Source organism: Rhineura floridana, chromosome 13, assembly GCF_030035675.1.
Source record: "Rhineura floridana isolate rRhiFlo1 chromosome 13, rRhiFlo1.hap2, whole genome shotgun sequence".
Taxonomy (NCBI): Eukaryota; Metazoa; Chordata; class Lepidosauria; order Squamata; family Rhineuridae; genus Rhineura; species Rhineura floridana.
The window spans coordinates 38,139,698-38,156,046 of NC_084492.1; the positions used below are offsets into that span (position 1 = coordinate 38,139,698).

Sequence of the window (16,349 nt, forward strand, 5' to 3'; positions counted from 1 at the left end):
AGAGGTGGGAAGAGCTTGCAAGGAAACAGTAGAAGCTGCCATTGGTGTCCTTCATTCTGAATGGCAGCAGCTCTGCAGGCTTCCAAGCAGAAAAAGGATCTGACCCGTCAGCTTCTACCTAAACTTTTGAAGATGCTGGAGACTGAACCCAGGACCTGCATTCTGTTGCTGAGCAGTGGCTGTCCTTCGGAGAAGACCCTTGCTTTGATTTACCTTGTGAAGCCCTAAGATTTAATCAGGGTGATGCCCTAGTTAAACCACTAAAGAGATGTCCTGGAACACATATTATTTTTCATTCATCAATATTCATGGAGTTCCTTGGTCCGCTGCTGCTTACCAGACTTCCAAGGTCTACTCACAGTTGTCATATGGTGCTAGCAATTTGCCGTAGTATTTCTGCCCCTCAAAATAGTACCTGATGACTTAGTTGTGAGTCTCGCCCTAGATTTGAAGGTCTGTATAGAGTAGTGGTAGGAAATTTCCATCCTGTGGACCTAATTTGCCCTGCCAGTCCTCCCCATTTGGTTTGCAAGTCCATTTTGGCCAAGCTATTCCCACCTGCCATACACCTGACATCATATGCAACATCAGGTGTGGGCCAATTAAAGAGGCAGCTTAGCCTATAACGCCCTGTGCGTTGGGCTTTCTCAGGACCCAACAATCAGCTGATTGTGCACTGCTGTGCATGGGAGATCGTTGATACAGTTTGGCTCCAAGCAATGTGGGCAAAAACAGATCACCTAATGTCATTGCGATGTCAGGTGATTGACAGGTGGGTGGGCCCAGCCACCTCTCAGACTTGGCCCATGGGGGGGGGGTAGGGGAGATAACAATCTGGCCTGCCAGCCGGATCTACTCCGCTCTTGATATGGGGTATTTCCACCACTACTTTTAGGGCCATAGGTGTATAGGCTAGTGGCTTTCAATGCTGCTGTGGCAGAATACAGTGTGACAACGTAAAGCTTGTTTCTGTTGCCCTGTGGCAGAGACAGGGAACCTGTGGCCCTCCAGATGGTGTCGGATTCCAACTCCTATCAGCCATGGCCAATATGGCCACTGGTCGGGACTGCTGGAAGCTGGAGACCAGCAACATTGGGAGGGGCACTGATTCCCCACCCCTGCCCTTATGACTAGGAAGTAACTCAGAGCACTGATCTTTCATTGCCTCCTTCATCGGCACTCTTTTGGCCTCCTCTGGACTTGAAGAACAGGCTGGGGGTGGGGTATCCTACCAGGTGGGAGTGACTCAGGTGCCTTTCCTCAAGCCCACCCTGACACCCCTGACTTCTTCTCCAGGTGTACTACAGTCTCTGGCGGAAACTCTTGAAGGCGTTCTGGTGGCTCGTGGTGGCCTACACCATGCTGGTGCTCATCGCCATTTACACCTTCCGGTTTAAGGACTTTCCCATGTATTGGCGAAACTTCACAGGATTAACCGACGAGCAGTAAGTGGAGCCACTGATGGAATAGACACATGGGCAGAAACTCACTGAACTGGGACCCAAGAAATCCGAGGTCTTTTTCTAAGTCTCCTCTAATATAGAAAATAAGCAGAGCCCTGCTGGGTCAGACCAAGAGCCAACCGTACGTCCTTCAGCGGCCAGGCAAATGCGTCTGAGAAGCTTACCAGGGCATGAAGGCAATACCTCTCTCCCATTGTTGCTCTTCAGTTGCTGGGTTTCCGAAGTAGATTACCTCTGAAACTGAAGGTTCCATATAGACGTCAGGACTAGCTGTTATTCCATGAATGTGTCGAATCTCCTTTTAAAGCCATCTGAGCTAGTGGCCATCACCACATCTCACGGCAGCACATTTGATAAATTCCATGTGATAGAAAGCCGGACTTCCTTTTGGTCTGGCCTGAATCTCTTGCAAATCAGCTTCATCAGATGGCCTCAAGTTTTAGTATCAAGAGAGAAAGAGAAAAACTTTTAACTCTCTCGCTCCACCTCCCCCACATCATGCGCCACCTCATTCATACGCCTTTCCTCAACATGGTGCCCTCCAGATGATGTCAGATTCCAACCCCCATTAGCCCTGACTGGCATAGCTAATGGGTCAAGGATGATGGGAGAGCACCACGTCCACGTTGTGGGAAGGCTCCTGTATCTCCCCTCCTGAGTTGCCTTTTTGTCTAACCAAAAAAGCCCCCTCTCCAGCATTGTAGCTTTTCTTTGTAGGAAAAGTGCTCCTTCCCCCCCGTTGTTGATTTTTGTGTTTGCACCATTTTCTAGGCCTTCTAAACCTCCCTCGATCTCCTCCAGTCAATGGGCTTCTCCACTTCCGTTTCTCATTGTTCCAATCTTAAATTCAGTTCTCCACATTCCTGCAACAGGTTGTTTTTTTTAAAATCCTCCTGCAAATTCTTCAGCATTTAGCATGAATTTCTCCTGATAAGCACATTTTTGTATGCAGGTTTGACTAATGTACGCATATTTGCAAGCAATTCCTCTTAATATAATGCATTATGTTGTCACTTTCACTAATATATTCATTTTTAGGTGCACTTTCCTCTAATATATGGAACATTGTTCAGTTGGAGAGCTACCAAATTCAGATTGGTGCAAATCTTGAAGGATGGCTAGGTTCCCGTTCTCATATTGTTTTTGAAAGTGCACATTTGTTTGATTCAGCTTTAAAAGCGAAATAAATCAGATTTCTCCCTCATTCCTAGTTGCGCCCAACTAATGTCTATTCAGCATAGACCCACTGTGATGAACAGACCTAAGTTAGCCACGTTGTTGATTTCAGTAGTTCTACTGTGAATAGAGCTAACCTTGGATATAACCGAATGCCTCTTTCTTTACCTTTGCTTCTTTCCCCCGCTCCCCCCCAAGACTGGGTGATCTGGGCCTGGAGCAGTTCAGCGTCTCAGAGCTCTTCTCAAGCATCTTCATTCCAGGCTTCTTCCTGTTGGCCTGCATCCTCCAGCTGCACTACTTCCACCGCCCCTTCATGCGCATCACTGACCTAGAGCATGTCATTCCACCGGGGCTACATGGCCCGGAGGCCCTGGGGTAAGTGACACGGCTCCTGCTTCACAACGACAACTTGCAATGATTCAGTCAACGGACTCTAGTCCAGGGCTAGGCACAAAAGAGGTTGGGATCCACTGGTAGATCTCTGGTTGATTTGCAGCAGATCAGCACCGAGGCTGGTTTGACTCTCAGCGCAGTCTAATGATAGCATTAGATTGATGAGAAAGGAGTGGAGTTTTGTGTGAAAGGACTGGTGAACTTGGTTCTGGTACTGATGATAAATCCCTGGGCTGAGCATGTGATCAGAGGCACTCTGTTTCTTAACTCTTTGCATATGTTTATCCACCTGGGCCACCTGGGTCTGATTAGTGGACCTTGAGGCTTTATTTTTTTTAAAAATGTAGATCCTGCAAGCTTGAAACCTGCCTACTCCTCTGCTCTATTTATTTATTTATTATTTATTTATTAGATTTATATCCCGCCCTTCCTCCCAGTAGGAGCCCAGTCTGTCAGTCTCTCTTTGGAGTTGATGCTCATTCCTTCTAAGGCAGGGGTGGGAGAATATCCCCTTCCACGGAGGGCTGGATTCCCTTGGGCAAAAGTAGTTGGAGGCTACATACTGACAGTGGGCGGGGTCAAAGGCCAAAGTGGGCGAGGCCAAAACATGCACTCTGATCTCTCTGCCACTCATACATCATTCTCTGTCTGTCTCTCCTCCCGCCCCAACACCCCCAGCCCTCCTTCTCTTTTTCTCTCTCACACACACGCACACACCATTCTCTCTGTGGTCTAACCACATCTGGAGGGCCACAGGTTCCCCAACCCTGCTCTAGAGAAGCAGCAGTTTAATCCTCTTGCTGCCTTTCCTGTACTTGGGAAAGCTTGCCTTTCTACCTCCAAGAATTCCTCCAGGCTAAGTCATTTTTTTTTTTTGGCCCCTTCTCTGGATTTCAGGATTGAAGAGGTTAGCGGAAGCCTGGTGCCGCTGCACTCTGATGATGGGGAGGCCGAAGACCACAAGCCGGGAGATAAAGTTGATGCTGCTTCTGAAGGTAAGCAGAAGGTCATCTTGTCAGTTCAGCAGGGAAAATGCAACAGGCCTACGGAAGACACGGGGGGCCCCATCCAGAATTTACAGCATTCAAGAGGGAAATTACAAACTGCTTTTCTTCTCTTTTTTTCTAATGTGGCTCAGACTTCCCCCCCCCCTTTCACTGTCTCTTCTTTTCTTTTCCCCCACCCTCTTGTCTTAAGATGCCGAGAGGGCTGATGCTCCCCCCCAGCCTAGAGCTGGCCTCTCTCCCCAAAACCACTTTTTGAAAAGCCCTTGTGCTTAATGCACCTCAGTGATTATAGCCGTGACATGTCCATGGAAGAAGAAATGGGCAGAAAAACCACGAGAATAAATGTGTTCAGCTTTGTGTTCCCCATTACGGACCTCAGTTAAAAACTTCAGCTTTCTGTAGATCGGAAAGTCCGCTTTTGTATTCCAGAGGTGCTCTGTCGTGGCCTGTCTCTCTCCTTTTGCTTTCTGTCCTGTGCAATCCCAAGAGTATGAGGGAGGGCGACAGTGTGCTGGAAACACACAAATCCTAGCTGTGCCTCACTGTGACCCTCACCCCCCCATACCTGTTCTCCTTCTGCAGAGGCTCTGCCCGGCAAATGGGGCCTGGTGCTGGAGCGCCTGATGGTGTTGGGCAGGAAGTTCTCCAACATTCTCAGCCGCATCCGAGTCTTCGTCCTGCGTCTGCTTGAACTGCACATCCTGAAGCTGGTGGCACTCTACATCGTCTGGGTGGCCTTGCAGGAGGTGAGGCTGTAGGGAAAGAGGAGTTAGTGAGGAGTGCTGCTGAAGGGGGGCAGGATCCTCTGGGAAACCAAGAAGAAAGTGGTCCGCTGCCATTCCAGACGCTCCCTGTGGCTTCTTGGCTTTTGCATGTGCAGCTGAAGGGCCTTGCACCCATGTCCTTTTATCCTTTCCCATGGAGAAGTCTTGCTGCGTGTGCTAGGTGAGGTTGCCTCATTCTCCCCACCCCCTTGAGCCTTCCCAGGATAGACAGAGCTGCTGGTCATTTTTGTGTTCCTTTATTTTTGTTATATTAAAATATATTATTTTTAATCCTGCCTTTTTGCTCCATAATAGAGCCCCCAGTTTGGCTCAAAATATCAATTTAAACACAAAACAAGTAATTGTAAAAACCAACAGCAGCCCTCTCAGCGACAGGTCTGAGATCACAAGCACGTCATTGAAAACCATGTCTAAGCAAGAGATATTTTAATAGAGGGCTAGCTGAATGTCTCATGAGAAGGTGTCCCATCAGCTGGGGGGCCACTACCAAAAGCACCTTGTCCCTTGAGCCAGCTGCAGCTCGGATGTTGGCTGGACATGTAGCGGAGTCCTCTCTAAAGTTCTGAAGATGGGGCAGATTCCAGTGGGCAAATGCAGTTCATGGCCATCCAAGGGCCAAAGCGTTTGGGGCTTTTTAAAATGCTATAATCAGCACTTTGAAATTGGGAGCCGATGCAGTAGGTACAATATAAGCGTGTGTCACACATCACAAAAACTGTCTTGTGCCAGCAGTTGTCTGTTTCTCCAGGTCAGGCGCTGGCTGGGCTGAAAGTTGTTGCTTCAGCAACTAAGCAGCTCAGAATGGGGGATTATACAGGAGCTGGGGGCTCTGCCCCTCCCTGGTTATTAGGCCCCACTCCAAGCAAGCGTTTCCTAAACAGGGCCTTGGCTTAGGGGAAGGCTCAGTAGTAGAGCACTTGGTTTGCGTGCAGAAGGTCCCTGGTTCAATCCCCAGCACCTCCAGGTAGGGCTAGGAGGGACATCCCTTCTTGAAACCATGGAGAGGTGCTTCCAGTCAGTGTAGACAGTACTGACCTAGATGGACCAATGGTCTGATTCACTATAAGGCATCTTCCTATGTTCCTATGCCTTTGTCAGAAAAGGGTGCAACTGGTCATGGGGGAGGGATGAGGAATGTAACAGAGCCCTAAAACTCCCGGTTCTGGGTGCTGGGAGTAAGTCTAGTCCCCCTTGGCATCAGTGACATGTTTTAAAGCTTTTCTCTGAAACATGAGGGCTAGGAACATAACTTTTTTTAAAAGAAGAAGAAGAAGCAAAGGCAGCTAATATTCCCAGAAGGCTAAGCTGTATGCCCCAGATTCCAACACTCTGTGTTTTGCAAGTATGATTCTGCCGACGGGCAAGGAAACCTACAGCCTTGCCCGCAAGTCTCCATCCTCTGATTCTCTCCTCTTGTCTAGGTGTCGGTGATGAATTTCCTGCTGGTGGTGCTGTGGGCCTTTGCTGTTCCCTACAGCCGCTTCAGCCACATGGCCTCTTGCCTTTCCACAGTCTGGGTCTGCATCATCATTGTCTGCAAGATGCTTTATCAGTTGAAGATTGTCAACCCAGAAGAGTATGCCACTAACTGCACTGAGGTATGAGAGATGAGCCAAAAACCCTGTGTGTATATGTTTGGTGATAGTTACCTTACTAACCACAGTGAGGTATGGTTCTGGATTCCAGAGATAAATAAATGGCAAAACCCTTAGGTAACCAGGAAAACAAGATAAGCAGGAGGAGACCTGCCAACTGGAGCCATATCTGCACTATACGTTTAAAGCAGTGTCATCCCACTTTAAACAGTCATAGCTTCCCCCAAAGAATCCTGGGAACTGTAGTTCGTTAAGGGTGTTGAGAGTTGGTAGGAAACCCCTATTCCGCTCCCAAACCTACAATTCCCAGAGTTCCCTGGGAAGAGGAACTGATTGTTAAACCATGAATGATTATTGTTCTGTTCTGGACCAATAAGATTAAGGCCAGGTCTTTTCCTTCACCATCTTGGGGGCTTTTTCTTCTCCTGGAATACTAGAAGGATATCATTTTTATGCTATTTTATTGCTTATTTATGTAATTTTACTATTTTTGAACACCATTTAGGGATCCTCCCATATTAATGTGTGTATATAGGTGTTTTAAAATGAATAAATAAATTAAATAAAATAGAGGGTTGGGTTGACTAGAGCAGGGCTGCACCTGCACAAAATTCCCTTTGGGCTGGACCTGTTGGGATGGGATTTGCACAGCATGCTGGGAATTTCTGTCCCATAATCCTTTGCGCAAAACGATTCAGATAGCAGCTCTACAGAGAAGCTCATGTGGCACCAATTTTGATAACTGTCTGGCTCCAAGCAAACACTTTTTTTGCTCAGTTTTAGATGGATCATTTTACACATTCTGCTGGTTTTTATGTTGCATTTTCCTGCTGCTGCCATTAATAATTGTATTGCTGAGTATTCATTGAATTTTTATTCTACAGTTTTCTATTGTAAGCTGCAATGTAAGGGAGGGTTTAACTCAGGGATGAGGAACAGCTTTGACCCTCCAGATGTTGACAGATGACAACTCCCATCATCCCTGATCGGTGGTCATGTTGCCTGGGACTGATGGGAGCCAATAGCCGAGCAACGTCTGGAAGGCCAAAGAGGTTATTTATCCCTGATCTAGAGCACTGCATCAGTCCTCATTGCATCATCAGGTATAATACTGTATTATAATGCAAATAATGGTAATAATCCTTGCTTGCTCCACAGCCTCAGCTCAACAGCACCAACTTGCAACCAGAGGAGATTGGCAACTCTACCCTCTACCAGCATCCTGTCGACCCGGCCAACTGGTTTGGGATCAGGAAGGGCTACCCAAACCTGGGTTACATCCAGGTGAGTGGGTGTTCCATCTTAGAGCCTCTAACTCCTCCTTTTACTTCTGGCATTTGCTATGCTTTGGGATGATCTGCTGTTTGGGGAGAGGCAGCTGTCTGTGAAGGGGGACCTGAATGAAAAGTTGGTAACCATTTTGACATGACTCAGCCATTTCTGGGGGGAGGGGGCTTCGTGGCCACAGTTGTAGATTTTCCTTCATTCAACAAATTTCTGTGCTGCCCTTCATTATAAAAAAACCCTTTAGGATGGTTTATAGATATAAAAAGTGTTATTCCAACCAGGGGTGGGGAACCTTTCCCAGTCCCAGGGCTGCATTCCCTTCTGGGTAACCCTTGTGTCAATCTCATGCCGGTAACTGACAGGGCCAGAGTCAAAGCTGCGTAGAGCAATGAAACTTTACCTAGTTTCTACATACACTCACACACCCCTCTCTAGTCTTCATCCAGACAAGCAAGATCATCAGAATTCAAGGACATATTCCAGCCAGATTAATAAATCGCTGAGGATGTCTGGTCTGGAGAGAGGAACATGGGACAAGCAAGCAGACTCTGGCAGCTGCTGACACTCCCATCTGAATTCTCCAGCATCCCTCATTCATGACCAGTACCCGCTATGTCAAAAAAGGGGTGGTATTTATCACACAAACCAGTCACTCTTAAAGAAGAGCCTTTGGGAGGGACTGAAGGTAGAGCCTGACACTGATTTTATGCCTTCTATGTTAAATTTTACCTTTGTAGTCCCTTTAGTACCAATCCCTATATATATGTCAATCAATCCACTTTATTACGGTCATAGACCCAAATACGGAAAAGGAAATGATGCATATGTTAAAACAAAGATACATGGGAGATCAAAGGTTAAAATATAGAACAGTTACCAAATGCATTACAATAAGATAGGAAATACTTCTAATCATCCGAAAGAACAGTAGAAGAACAACTTCTACGAATTTGTTGGGCGATAAAAATGAATTTAGCTACCGGTAAGGTTATATCTTTACTAGAACCATATAGTAGGAAAGCAAGTAAATATTTATCTGATTTATGGGGAAATTTATTAATTATTGGGGTAATAAGCTTAGTACGTTCCTCCTTATATAATACACAATTGAAAATAACATGATAAAGAGTTTCGATCGCATCAGCTTTGCAGGGACAGATTCAATTGTTAAAAGGGATACCTAGAAATCTCCCATCAAGCAGGGCCGAGGCTAGACAATTAAATCTAGCCTTGGTAAAGGCTAGACGATATTTAGAGATAGTTAGAAAATCCAGATAGGGAGTGTATATCTATGTGTGTATATATATATTGTATTTTATGTATTTTAATTGTATTTTATGTATTTTAATTTATTTTAATGTTTTTGTGATTTTACTGTTTACAATTTTATATGTACATGTTTGATTTTGTTTTTGTAAGCCGCCCTGAGTGCCCTATTATAGGGTAGAAGGGCGGGATAGAAATATTTTAAAGAAAGAAAGAAAGAAAGAAGATGGAGTGCTTGGTTCCCATCTCTCCCAATAGGATAACCCCCCATATGTTTTTTATTTCCCATGGAACTCCCTGTCCCACTCCATTAGAAAAAGTAGTTGGAGGGAGGTGCCCAGAATGACAAAACAATATGATAAAAAGTCACAATTTTATTCCGTTTTTATAAATAAAAAATGTATAAAAGGCCCAACGCGTTTTGGCTAATCACATATAGCCTTCATCAGGGGATGCTTGTTTAAATTCTTCCTTCAAAGCTCTCAACAAACACGCTTACCAGATTCAGCCTGACGAACGTGTGACTGACAATTTGTAATCTTTTGAATAATATCAATAACATCATCACTTTGAAGGAAGAATTTAAACAAGCATCCCCTGATGAAGGCTATATGTGATTAGCCAAAACGCGTTGGGCCTTTTATACATTTTTTATTTATAAAAACGGAATAAAATTGTGACTTTTTATCATATTGTTTTGTCATTCTGGGCACCTCCCTCCAACTACTTGTTATATTGAATGACATCCACTTTTTTCTACCCCACTCCATTAGAATACAGAATCCTGTCCTAGAAGGTTTGTTACTTCTCTTCTGACCACCTTGAACACTAGTCTGGGCAATCTCAGTCTCTCTCTCTCTCTCTCTCTCTCTCTCTCTCTCTCGCTTCCTCCAGAACCATCTGCAGGTGCTGGTTCTGCTGGTCTTTGAAGCCATCGTCTACCGGTGCCAGGAATACTACCGTAAGCAGCACCAGCTGGTTCCTCCACTCACCCAGACAATCTTTCAGGATGGAACTCGGCAGAACTTGGATAAAGGCTTGCTGAACTGCCTCAAGTACTTTGTCAACTACCTCTACTACAAGTTTGGCCTAGAGGTGAGGGGGTTGTCAACTGGTCCTGGTGTTTGCAGAGCTTGGAAATTAAGATGGAAGGGGCAATATAACCATCCGTCCGTCAGTGGTGAAATTTGTTTGTTTGTTTGTTTTGAGAAATTACTATACCACCCTTCATCAAAAGGCCATAGGGTGATTTACAAGAGAGTAACATAATAGCTATGTATTTATTTGATTAGATTTGTTAACCTGCCCTTCATCACAAGGTCCTGGGCTGGTTAAAAAAAAAATCACAATTATAAAACAAATAAAACAGTTACAACCATTAAAAAAAGTGTGAAAACAAAAAGAGTTCCATATATAAAAACAGTTAAAAATGGTTCCAATACAGACACGGACTATATAAATCATATAAGGCACATAGGTAACATTTTATCCATAAAATACAAAAAAAAGGTTATATAAATACAAAGAGTTATATGGAAAGTTATTCATAATTAGCAGTAGTGTTGTACCGTTCATAACATCAACGGAGCAATCAACTCCACAACCAAACCTCTGTGAAATATTGTCAGCTCTACACTGCATCAGCAGTGCTGGGGGGGGGGCTGGAAATTCCTGGGTCTTTGGCAGGGAAGGAAAGTCCTTAGCCAGCTGTCGGGTTGTAAATCTGCCAGGCCTATCCGAAGCGTACTTGCCGAGTCAGAAGTCCAGAAGCGAGGTCCGTGGAGGTCCGGGATCAATTGCCAAGGGGTCAGTCAAAGAGATGCTGCAGGGAAACTAGGTCTACACAAAGCCACGCCTGACGTTGCAGTCAGCAACAAGCTGCAGCCAAGGCGTGCCTTATAAAGAGCAGGATGGACAGCAGGTGTGAGCCCTCAGCGTTTGGGCCTTAAGGAGACAGGCCTGCCTCTCTTCTGCCTGACCTTCTGCTGTCTACGTTCTGCAGGTGAGGGGGGAGTATCCTGTTCACTGTCTGTGTCTGGCTGCAGGGCCTCTGCTGTCCCTGGGGTGCTCTGCAGCTGAGGGGCAGAAGGAGCTGGATTCTCCGGAGGCTCCTCCGTGTCTCCTGCTGCTCCTGGGTCTGCTGCTGTTACTCCCGAGTCGTCCTCATCTGAGGAGTCCTCTGACGGAGCCATGACAAATATACAAGTCTAATAACATAAGCTATTATCTAATCATCTCAGGTGCAGGTATAATATTATACATATTTGACAACAGTGGCAGTATAAAAAAATAAGATGAAAAAGGTGTTACAGGAAGTTCATCAGAAATGGGGAGTAGAGTATCATCTGTAAATTAGCAGAGTCCAGTGATGCTGTTGGTGAAGTCAGCATCCTCCTTTTCACCATTGTATTTATTTCATTTTATCTCCCCCTACGCTTCTTTGGAGGGGCCTAGGGCAACAGACATCGTTCCACCCCAAGCACTCATTTTAGCCTGACAATGACCCTGTGAGGTAGGTTAGACTGAGAGATGGTGACTGGCTCAAGGTCACCCAGTGTACTTCATATCTGAGTGTGGGCTTTGAACCTAGGTCTTCCTGGTCTTTGTCCAACACACACACATACACAGGCTCTCTTTTGAGATGGGTAGAGGAAGATGCAGCATGAAATCTAGGGCTTGGAAATATGAAATACATATTTTAGGATAAGAGCTTTATTCCAAATTCTGTTTCCTCTGCCTCCCCCAGGACACCACTATCAATCCCCACCATCGTACTTCATTCCCTTCTTCTCTCTTTCCCTGTCAACCCAGATCTGTTTTCTGATGACGGTGAACGTGATTGGCCAGCGCATGAACTTCATGGTGATCTTCCACGGCTGCTGGTTGGTTGTCATCCTGACACGCCGTCGGCGCCATACCATTGCCAGGCTTTGGCCCAAATACTGCCTTTTCTTGGTGCTCTTCCTACTCTTCCAATACCTTCTGTGTATGGGCATCCCTCCAGTACTCTGTATTGGTAAGTCTCCGGCGTTGTGGGCTCCGTGGAGATCTAGGAATGTGAGCCTTTTTTCTTTTTCATTTTCAAGAGTGGGTGACTATCCCATCAGCTCTGTCTCACACCCTCCTTCGGGGCAGCAGCTTCAAAATGGCAGCATTTGCCCAACTGAGTGGTCCCTTTTGGTTTTACCACAAAGCAAGAAGTCACTGCAGTTTTTTAACATTCTTATCCTAAAACAAGACTGGGGAAGCTGTTGCTGTAGCTCAGTGATAGAGCATTTGCTTTGCATGCAGAAGGTCCCAGGTTCAATCCTTATTATCTCCCAGGAGGACTGGGAGAGAACCCTGCCTGAAAACCCTGGAGAACTGCTGCCAGTCAGTGTAGACAATACTGAGCCAGATGGACAATGGCCTGACACAGTACAAGGCAGCTACCTACATTCCTATGTTGGATTCCAACTCCCTATCGCTGGGATGATGAGAGTTGAAGTCCAGCAACATCTGGAGGCCCAAAGGTTTCCTCGTCCCTCCCTTGAAAGCACCCCCTTCATGATGAATTTGCAGCGACAATGGCAGAGTTTCTTCTGGTGGGAAAAAAAATCAGGTTTTTTCAGTTGTTATATCCCTATAAAAATGTTCCAGGGGATAATCACAGAACCATGTGCTGGCGCATTTCTGGGAATGATAAACCACCGAAAAACGAGCAAGGATTTTTCGGCGGAACGAAACTCGGTGATGGAAGTGAAGGAGGGGACGCTAAACAGCAATGGCTGCAGAGGGCTGCACGGAGTAGCTAGAGATAAAAAAGAGTCTGTTCAGAACTGTGCCCAACATGTGGCACAGGCCTCCATGCCTCTCTGCAAGCTCATCATGCATGCGGCTTGTTTGAAAGCAAAGTATAGAAAGAAGGAATAGGGTCAGTTCAAGGACAAAGAGAGAGGAGACCTCAGAGCTGTGTTGGAAATTACTTATTTGGCTCAACATAATCCAGGGCTCCTTTTTCAAGGGCAACTGATATAATCCACACAAAGCAGTCCCCTACCCTGTCTCTCTCACATGGAGAATTTTGAGGTCTTCCCTCTCTTTGTCGTAATTCGAAAGTGAGCCTGCATCAAAATCTCCCTCTAACCCTTAACTCACTGTACGTGGAGAGCTAACACATCAAGGAGAAGGTTTTGCAAGCCCAAATTATTGAATATATGAAACCAGGGATGGTTTCCAGTTTTGAGGAGCTCTACCAGTTGCATATGATGTTAGTCACACACATGTGTGCTTTGAATGACTCATAGATTACAAAGAAATCTTTGGATCTTTCCTTTCCGTTCCCTTCATTTATGGGAAAGGGGCGTGTAACTGGAGAAAGGGGAATTCAGCAGGATTGGTGGGAGGCCCATTCAAGGGCAAAGAGGATTGTGCTGTGCTCAGCTCAGCTGTATGAGCAAAACTTGCAGAGACGCTGTTCTGTCTCCGTACTGTTCCCTTTTCTGCAAACAGCAGGTTTGGGGGAAAGGATGTCTGAAAATTGGGGGGGGGAGGCATTTTGTTTGGTAGCACCCTCTCCACTGGAGGTGGTTATCCAGTGACCCTTTCTCCACAAGCCTGTAATTTTACCCCTCTTGCCTTCCTTAGACTACCCCTGGAGGTGGAGCAATGCCATCCCCATTAACTCCGTCCTCATCAAGTGGATGTACTTCCCAGATTTCTTCATGAAGCCCAACTCCATCAATCTCATGAGTGAGTACTTGGACACGCCCCTCGTGCCTTTTCGTGGGGCTCCTTGCCCTTCCCCCGTGGCAGGCAGCAGGAGGATAAGCCATGGGAAGTGAGCAAATACATTCACATTTTGATAAAAGCAGCGTTTGGTCTTTTCGTGGGGCTCAGTTACCGTCTGGTAACTCTACATGGTCAGTACAAGTTTGACTCTGGGAGTAACTGGAATTCAGCACCGGGAACAGCTCCTGTGGAAGAGCTAGCAGAGTTGGCCCACCAGATGATGTTGCTCTACAACTCCCATCATCTCTGACCATGCTGGCTGGGGCTGATGGGAGCTTGGAGCCTAACATCATCCAGAAGGCCAGCAATTCATCATCCTGAACTAGTGCATATGAGCTGTGCCATCTAGAAGAGCGGCTAGTGTTGGCCACACCCCTCAGGAAGGGAAGCGATTCATCCCTGAGGCCTGCTCCCTTTCTGAAAAGCGAGGTCCCTCTGCCAGCCACACCCCTGTTTGTTGATACCGTGACACATCCCCTAGGATGTGCTTCCTGATAGTTTTTAAAGCCCACCTTGATTTTTGCAGGTGACTTCCTCCTTTTGCTTTGTGCCTCGCGGCAGTGGAAGGTCTTTGGAGATGAACAGACTGAAGAGTGGGTGCAGTTGGCCGGTGACAACAGGGAGCACCTTGAGCCACTGCAGGAGAAGCCAAACCCTGTACCTAACTTTGTCAACTGCAGGTGAGAAAGAGAGAAAGGGTGTGTGTGCGCTCCCTCGGCCTCAATAGTGTGGCAGGGTACAGCCAAAAAGAAGCACTTCTACACACAGTGCATAGTTAAACTATGGAATTTTCTCCTACAAGAGGTAGCGATAGCCACCAATCTGGGTGGTTTTAAAAGAGAGTTAGTCAACTTCATGGAGGATAAGGCTGTCAGTGGCTACTAGTTTCAATGACTGTGTGCCACCTCCAGGATTAGAAGCATGCTGCTGAATACCAGTCACTAGGGATAATGAGTGGAAGAGCACTGTTATGCACATGTTCTGCTTGTGGGCTTCTCATTTAGGGCTTCTGGTTGGCCACTGTGAGAACAGGATTCTGGACTAGATGAGCATTCGGCTTGATCCAGCAGCGCTTCACTTATGTTCAGTGGAGAGTGGCAACTTCTTTAACTCATGCAAATTGGCTAAATGCACAGTTGCAAAATTTGAAGGGAGCAATAGGGCATTTGTTTGGGGTCTGTGTATCTCCCCCTGAGATTCACCAGAGTTGCTGAGTTATGGTATTTGTTCTTTACGCTGATTTATCATTGTTAAATCAGGCCTTTTCACTCTGGCTTTTTATAGATCTTTTGAACAACTTGCCATTTTAAGGAAAGCTTTAAAGCTATGCCTCACTTTATAACAGTGGTGGGGCACCTATGGCCCTCCATGTTGTTGGACTCCTGCTCCTGGCATCCCCCTTCAGCATGAACAAAGTTCAAGGATGCCAGGGAATTGTATCCTGTTCTCACAGTGCCCAGTTAGATGCCCCAGTGGAGAGCCAACAAGCAGGACCTGAGTGCAAGAGCGCTCTCCCCTCCTGAGGCTTCCAGCAGCTGGTATTCAGAAGAATGCTGCCTCTGACCATGGAGGATGAGCGTAGCCATCATGGCTGGTAGCAGTTGCTGGGAAGCAACATCTGGAGAGGATAACTGCCTGTCCTAGATTCTCTGCCTGACCCAGCATGGCTTTTCTTCTTTCTCACCAGGTCTTACCTTGACATGCTGAAGGTGTGTGTGTTCCGCTACTTCTTCTGGTTCGTGCTGGTCATCGTCTTTGTGGCAGGAGCCAACCGCATCAGCGTCTTCGGCCTCGGCTACCTCATGGCCTGCTTCTTCTTGCTGCTCTTTGGCACTGCCATGCTACGCCGGCCCCTCAGAGCCCGCTTGGTGCTGTGGGACTGCTTGATTCTCTATAACGTTACCGTCATCATTGCCAAGAACATGCTCTCGGTAGGGTCTGTGGAGCAGGATGCCAAAATGCTATTGGCGGTGGGGAGAGCAGAAGATCTTCTGCATAAGCCCTTACCCCTCACTGTGATCTGCAGAAGCAGGCTGAATTATGCATGCAAAATTGGTTTGGTTCAGGGGGTGTCTGGAGTACCTGATCATATATCCAGATTTTCTCTACCCAGAGTCTAAATCTTATGTCAGAATGCGCACAGCTCTTTTCATTTTCCTTCCCATTTCATGATGGATCCCTTTTCTCCAATTCTTCCCTGCTAGCTCCTGTCCTGTGTCTTTGTGCAGCAAATGCAGAACAACTTCTGCTGGGTAATTCAGCTCTTCAGCCTTGCCTGCACTGTCAAGGGTTACTACGACCGTGAGTATCTGCAGTTGGAAGCAGCAGCCAGTGGCAAGGGTGATGCCCACTGCTTTCTGGGTTTCGTCACAACTTCTCCCAAATTTAGGCCTTGGGTCCAGAAATGGAGAGGTGGGGTGAAGTGAAAGGGATCTGTTAGACGCAAGTGACTGGATTATTAGGAAGGTCAGCTGAGAGTCAGGAATAACTTATGAATTGCATCCCTTCCATATTTATTTATTTATAAAAGTATTTATATACCACCTATCGTATTTGTCTCATGTGAGCTTGCGTTGAACTGCAGAGGGTTTCCTTCCTTTGGGT

General features: G+C 46.4%; 1 protein-coding gene across 8 annotated transcripts in view; it reads left to right on the forward strand.

The window, feature by feature from the left end:
• PIEZO1 (piezo type mechanosensitive ion channel component 1 (Er blood group)) overlaps positions 1-16,349 on the forward strand; it is a 147,783-nt gene that overhangs the window by 99,231 nt on the left and 32,203 nt on the right. For all 8 annotated transcript variants that reach the window (XM_061594542.1, XM_061594544.1, XM_061594546.1 and 5 more), the window contains 12 exons: positions 1,297-1,445; positions 2,838-3,017; positions 3,933-4,030; positions 4,625-4,788; positions 6,249-6,425; positions 7,581-7,706; positions 9,870-10,070; positions 11,787-11,991; positions 13,602-13,706; positions 14,272-14,425; positions 15,433-15,676; positions 15,950-16,046. In XM_061594542.1, coding sequence (XP_061450526.1) covers positions 1,297-1,445; positions 2,838-3,017; positions 3,933-4,030; positions 4,625-4,788; positions 6,249-6,425; positions 7,581-7,706; positions 9,870-10,070; positions 11,787-11,991; positions 13,602-13,706; positions 14,272-14,425; positions 15,433-15,676; positions 15,950-16,046 — 1,900 coding nt within the window. The remainder of the gene's footprint in view (positions 1-1,296; positions 1,446-2,837; positions 3,018-3,932; positions 4,031-4,624; positions 4,789-6,248; positions 6,426-7,580; positions 7,707-9,869; positions 10,071-11,786; positions 11,992-13,601; positions 13,707-14,271; positions 14,426-15,432; positions 15,677-15,949; positions 16,047-16,349) is intronic.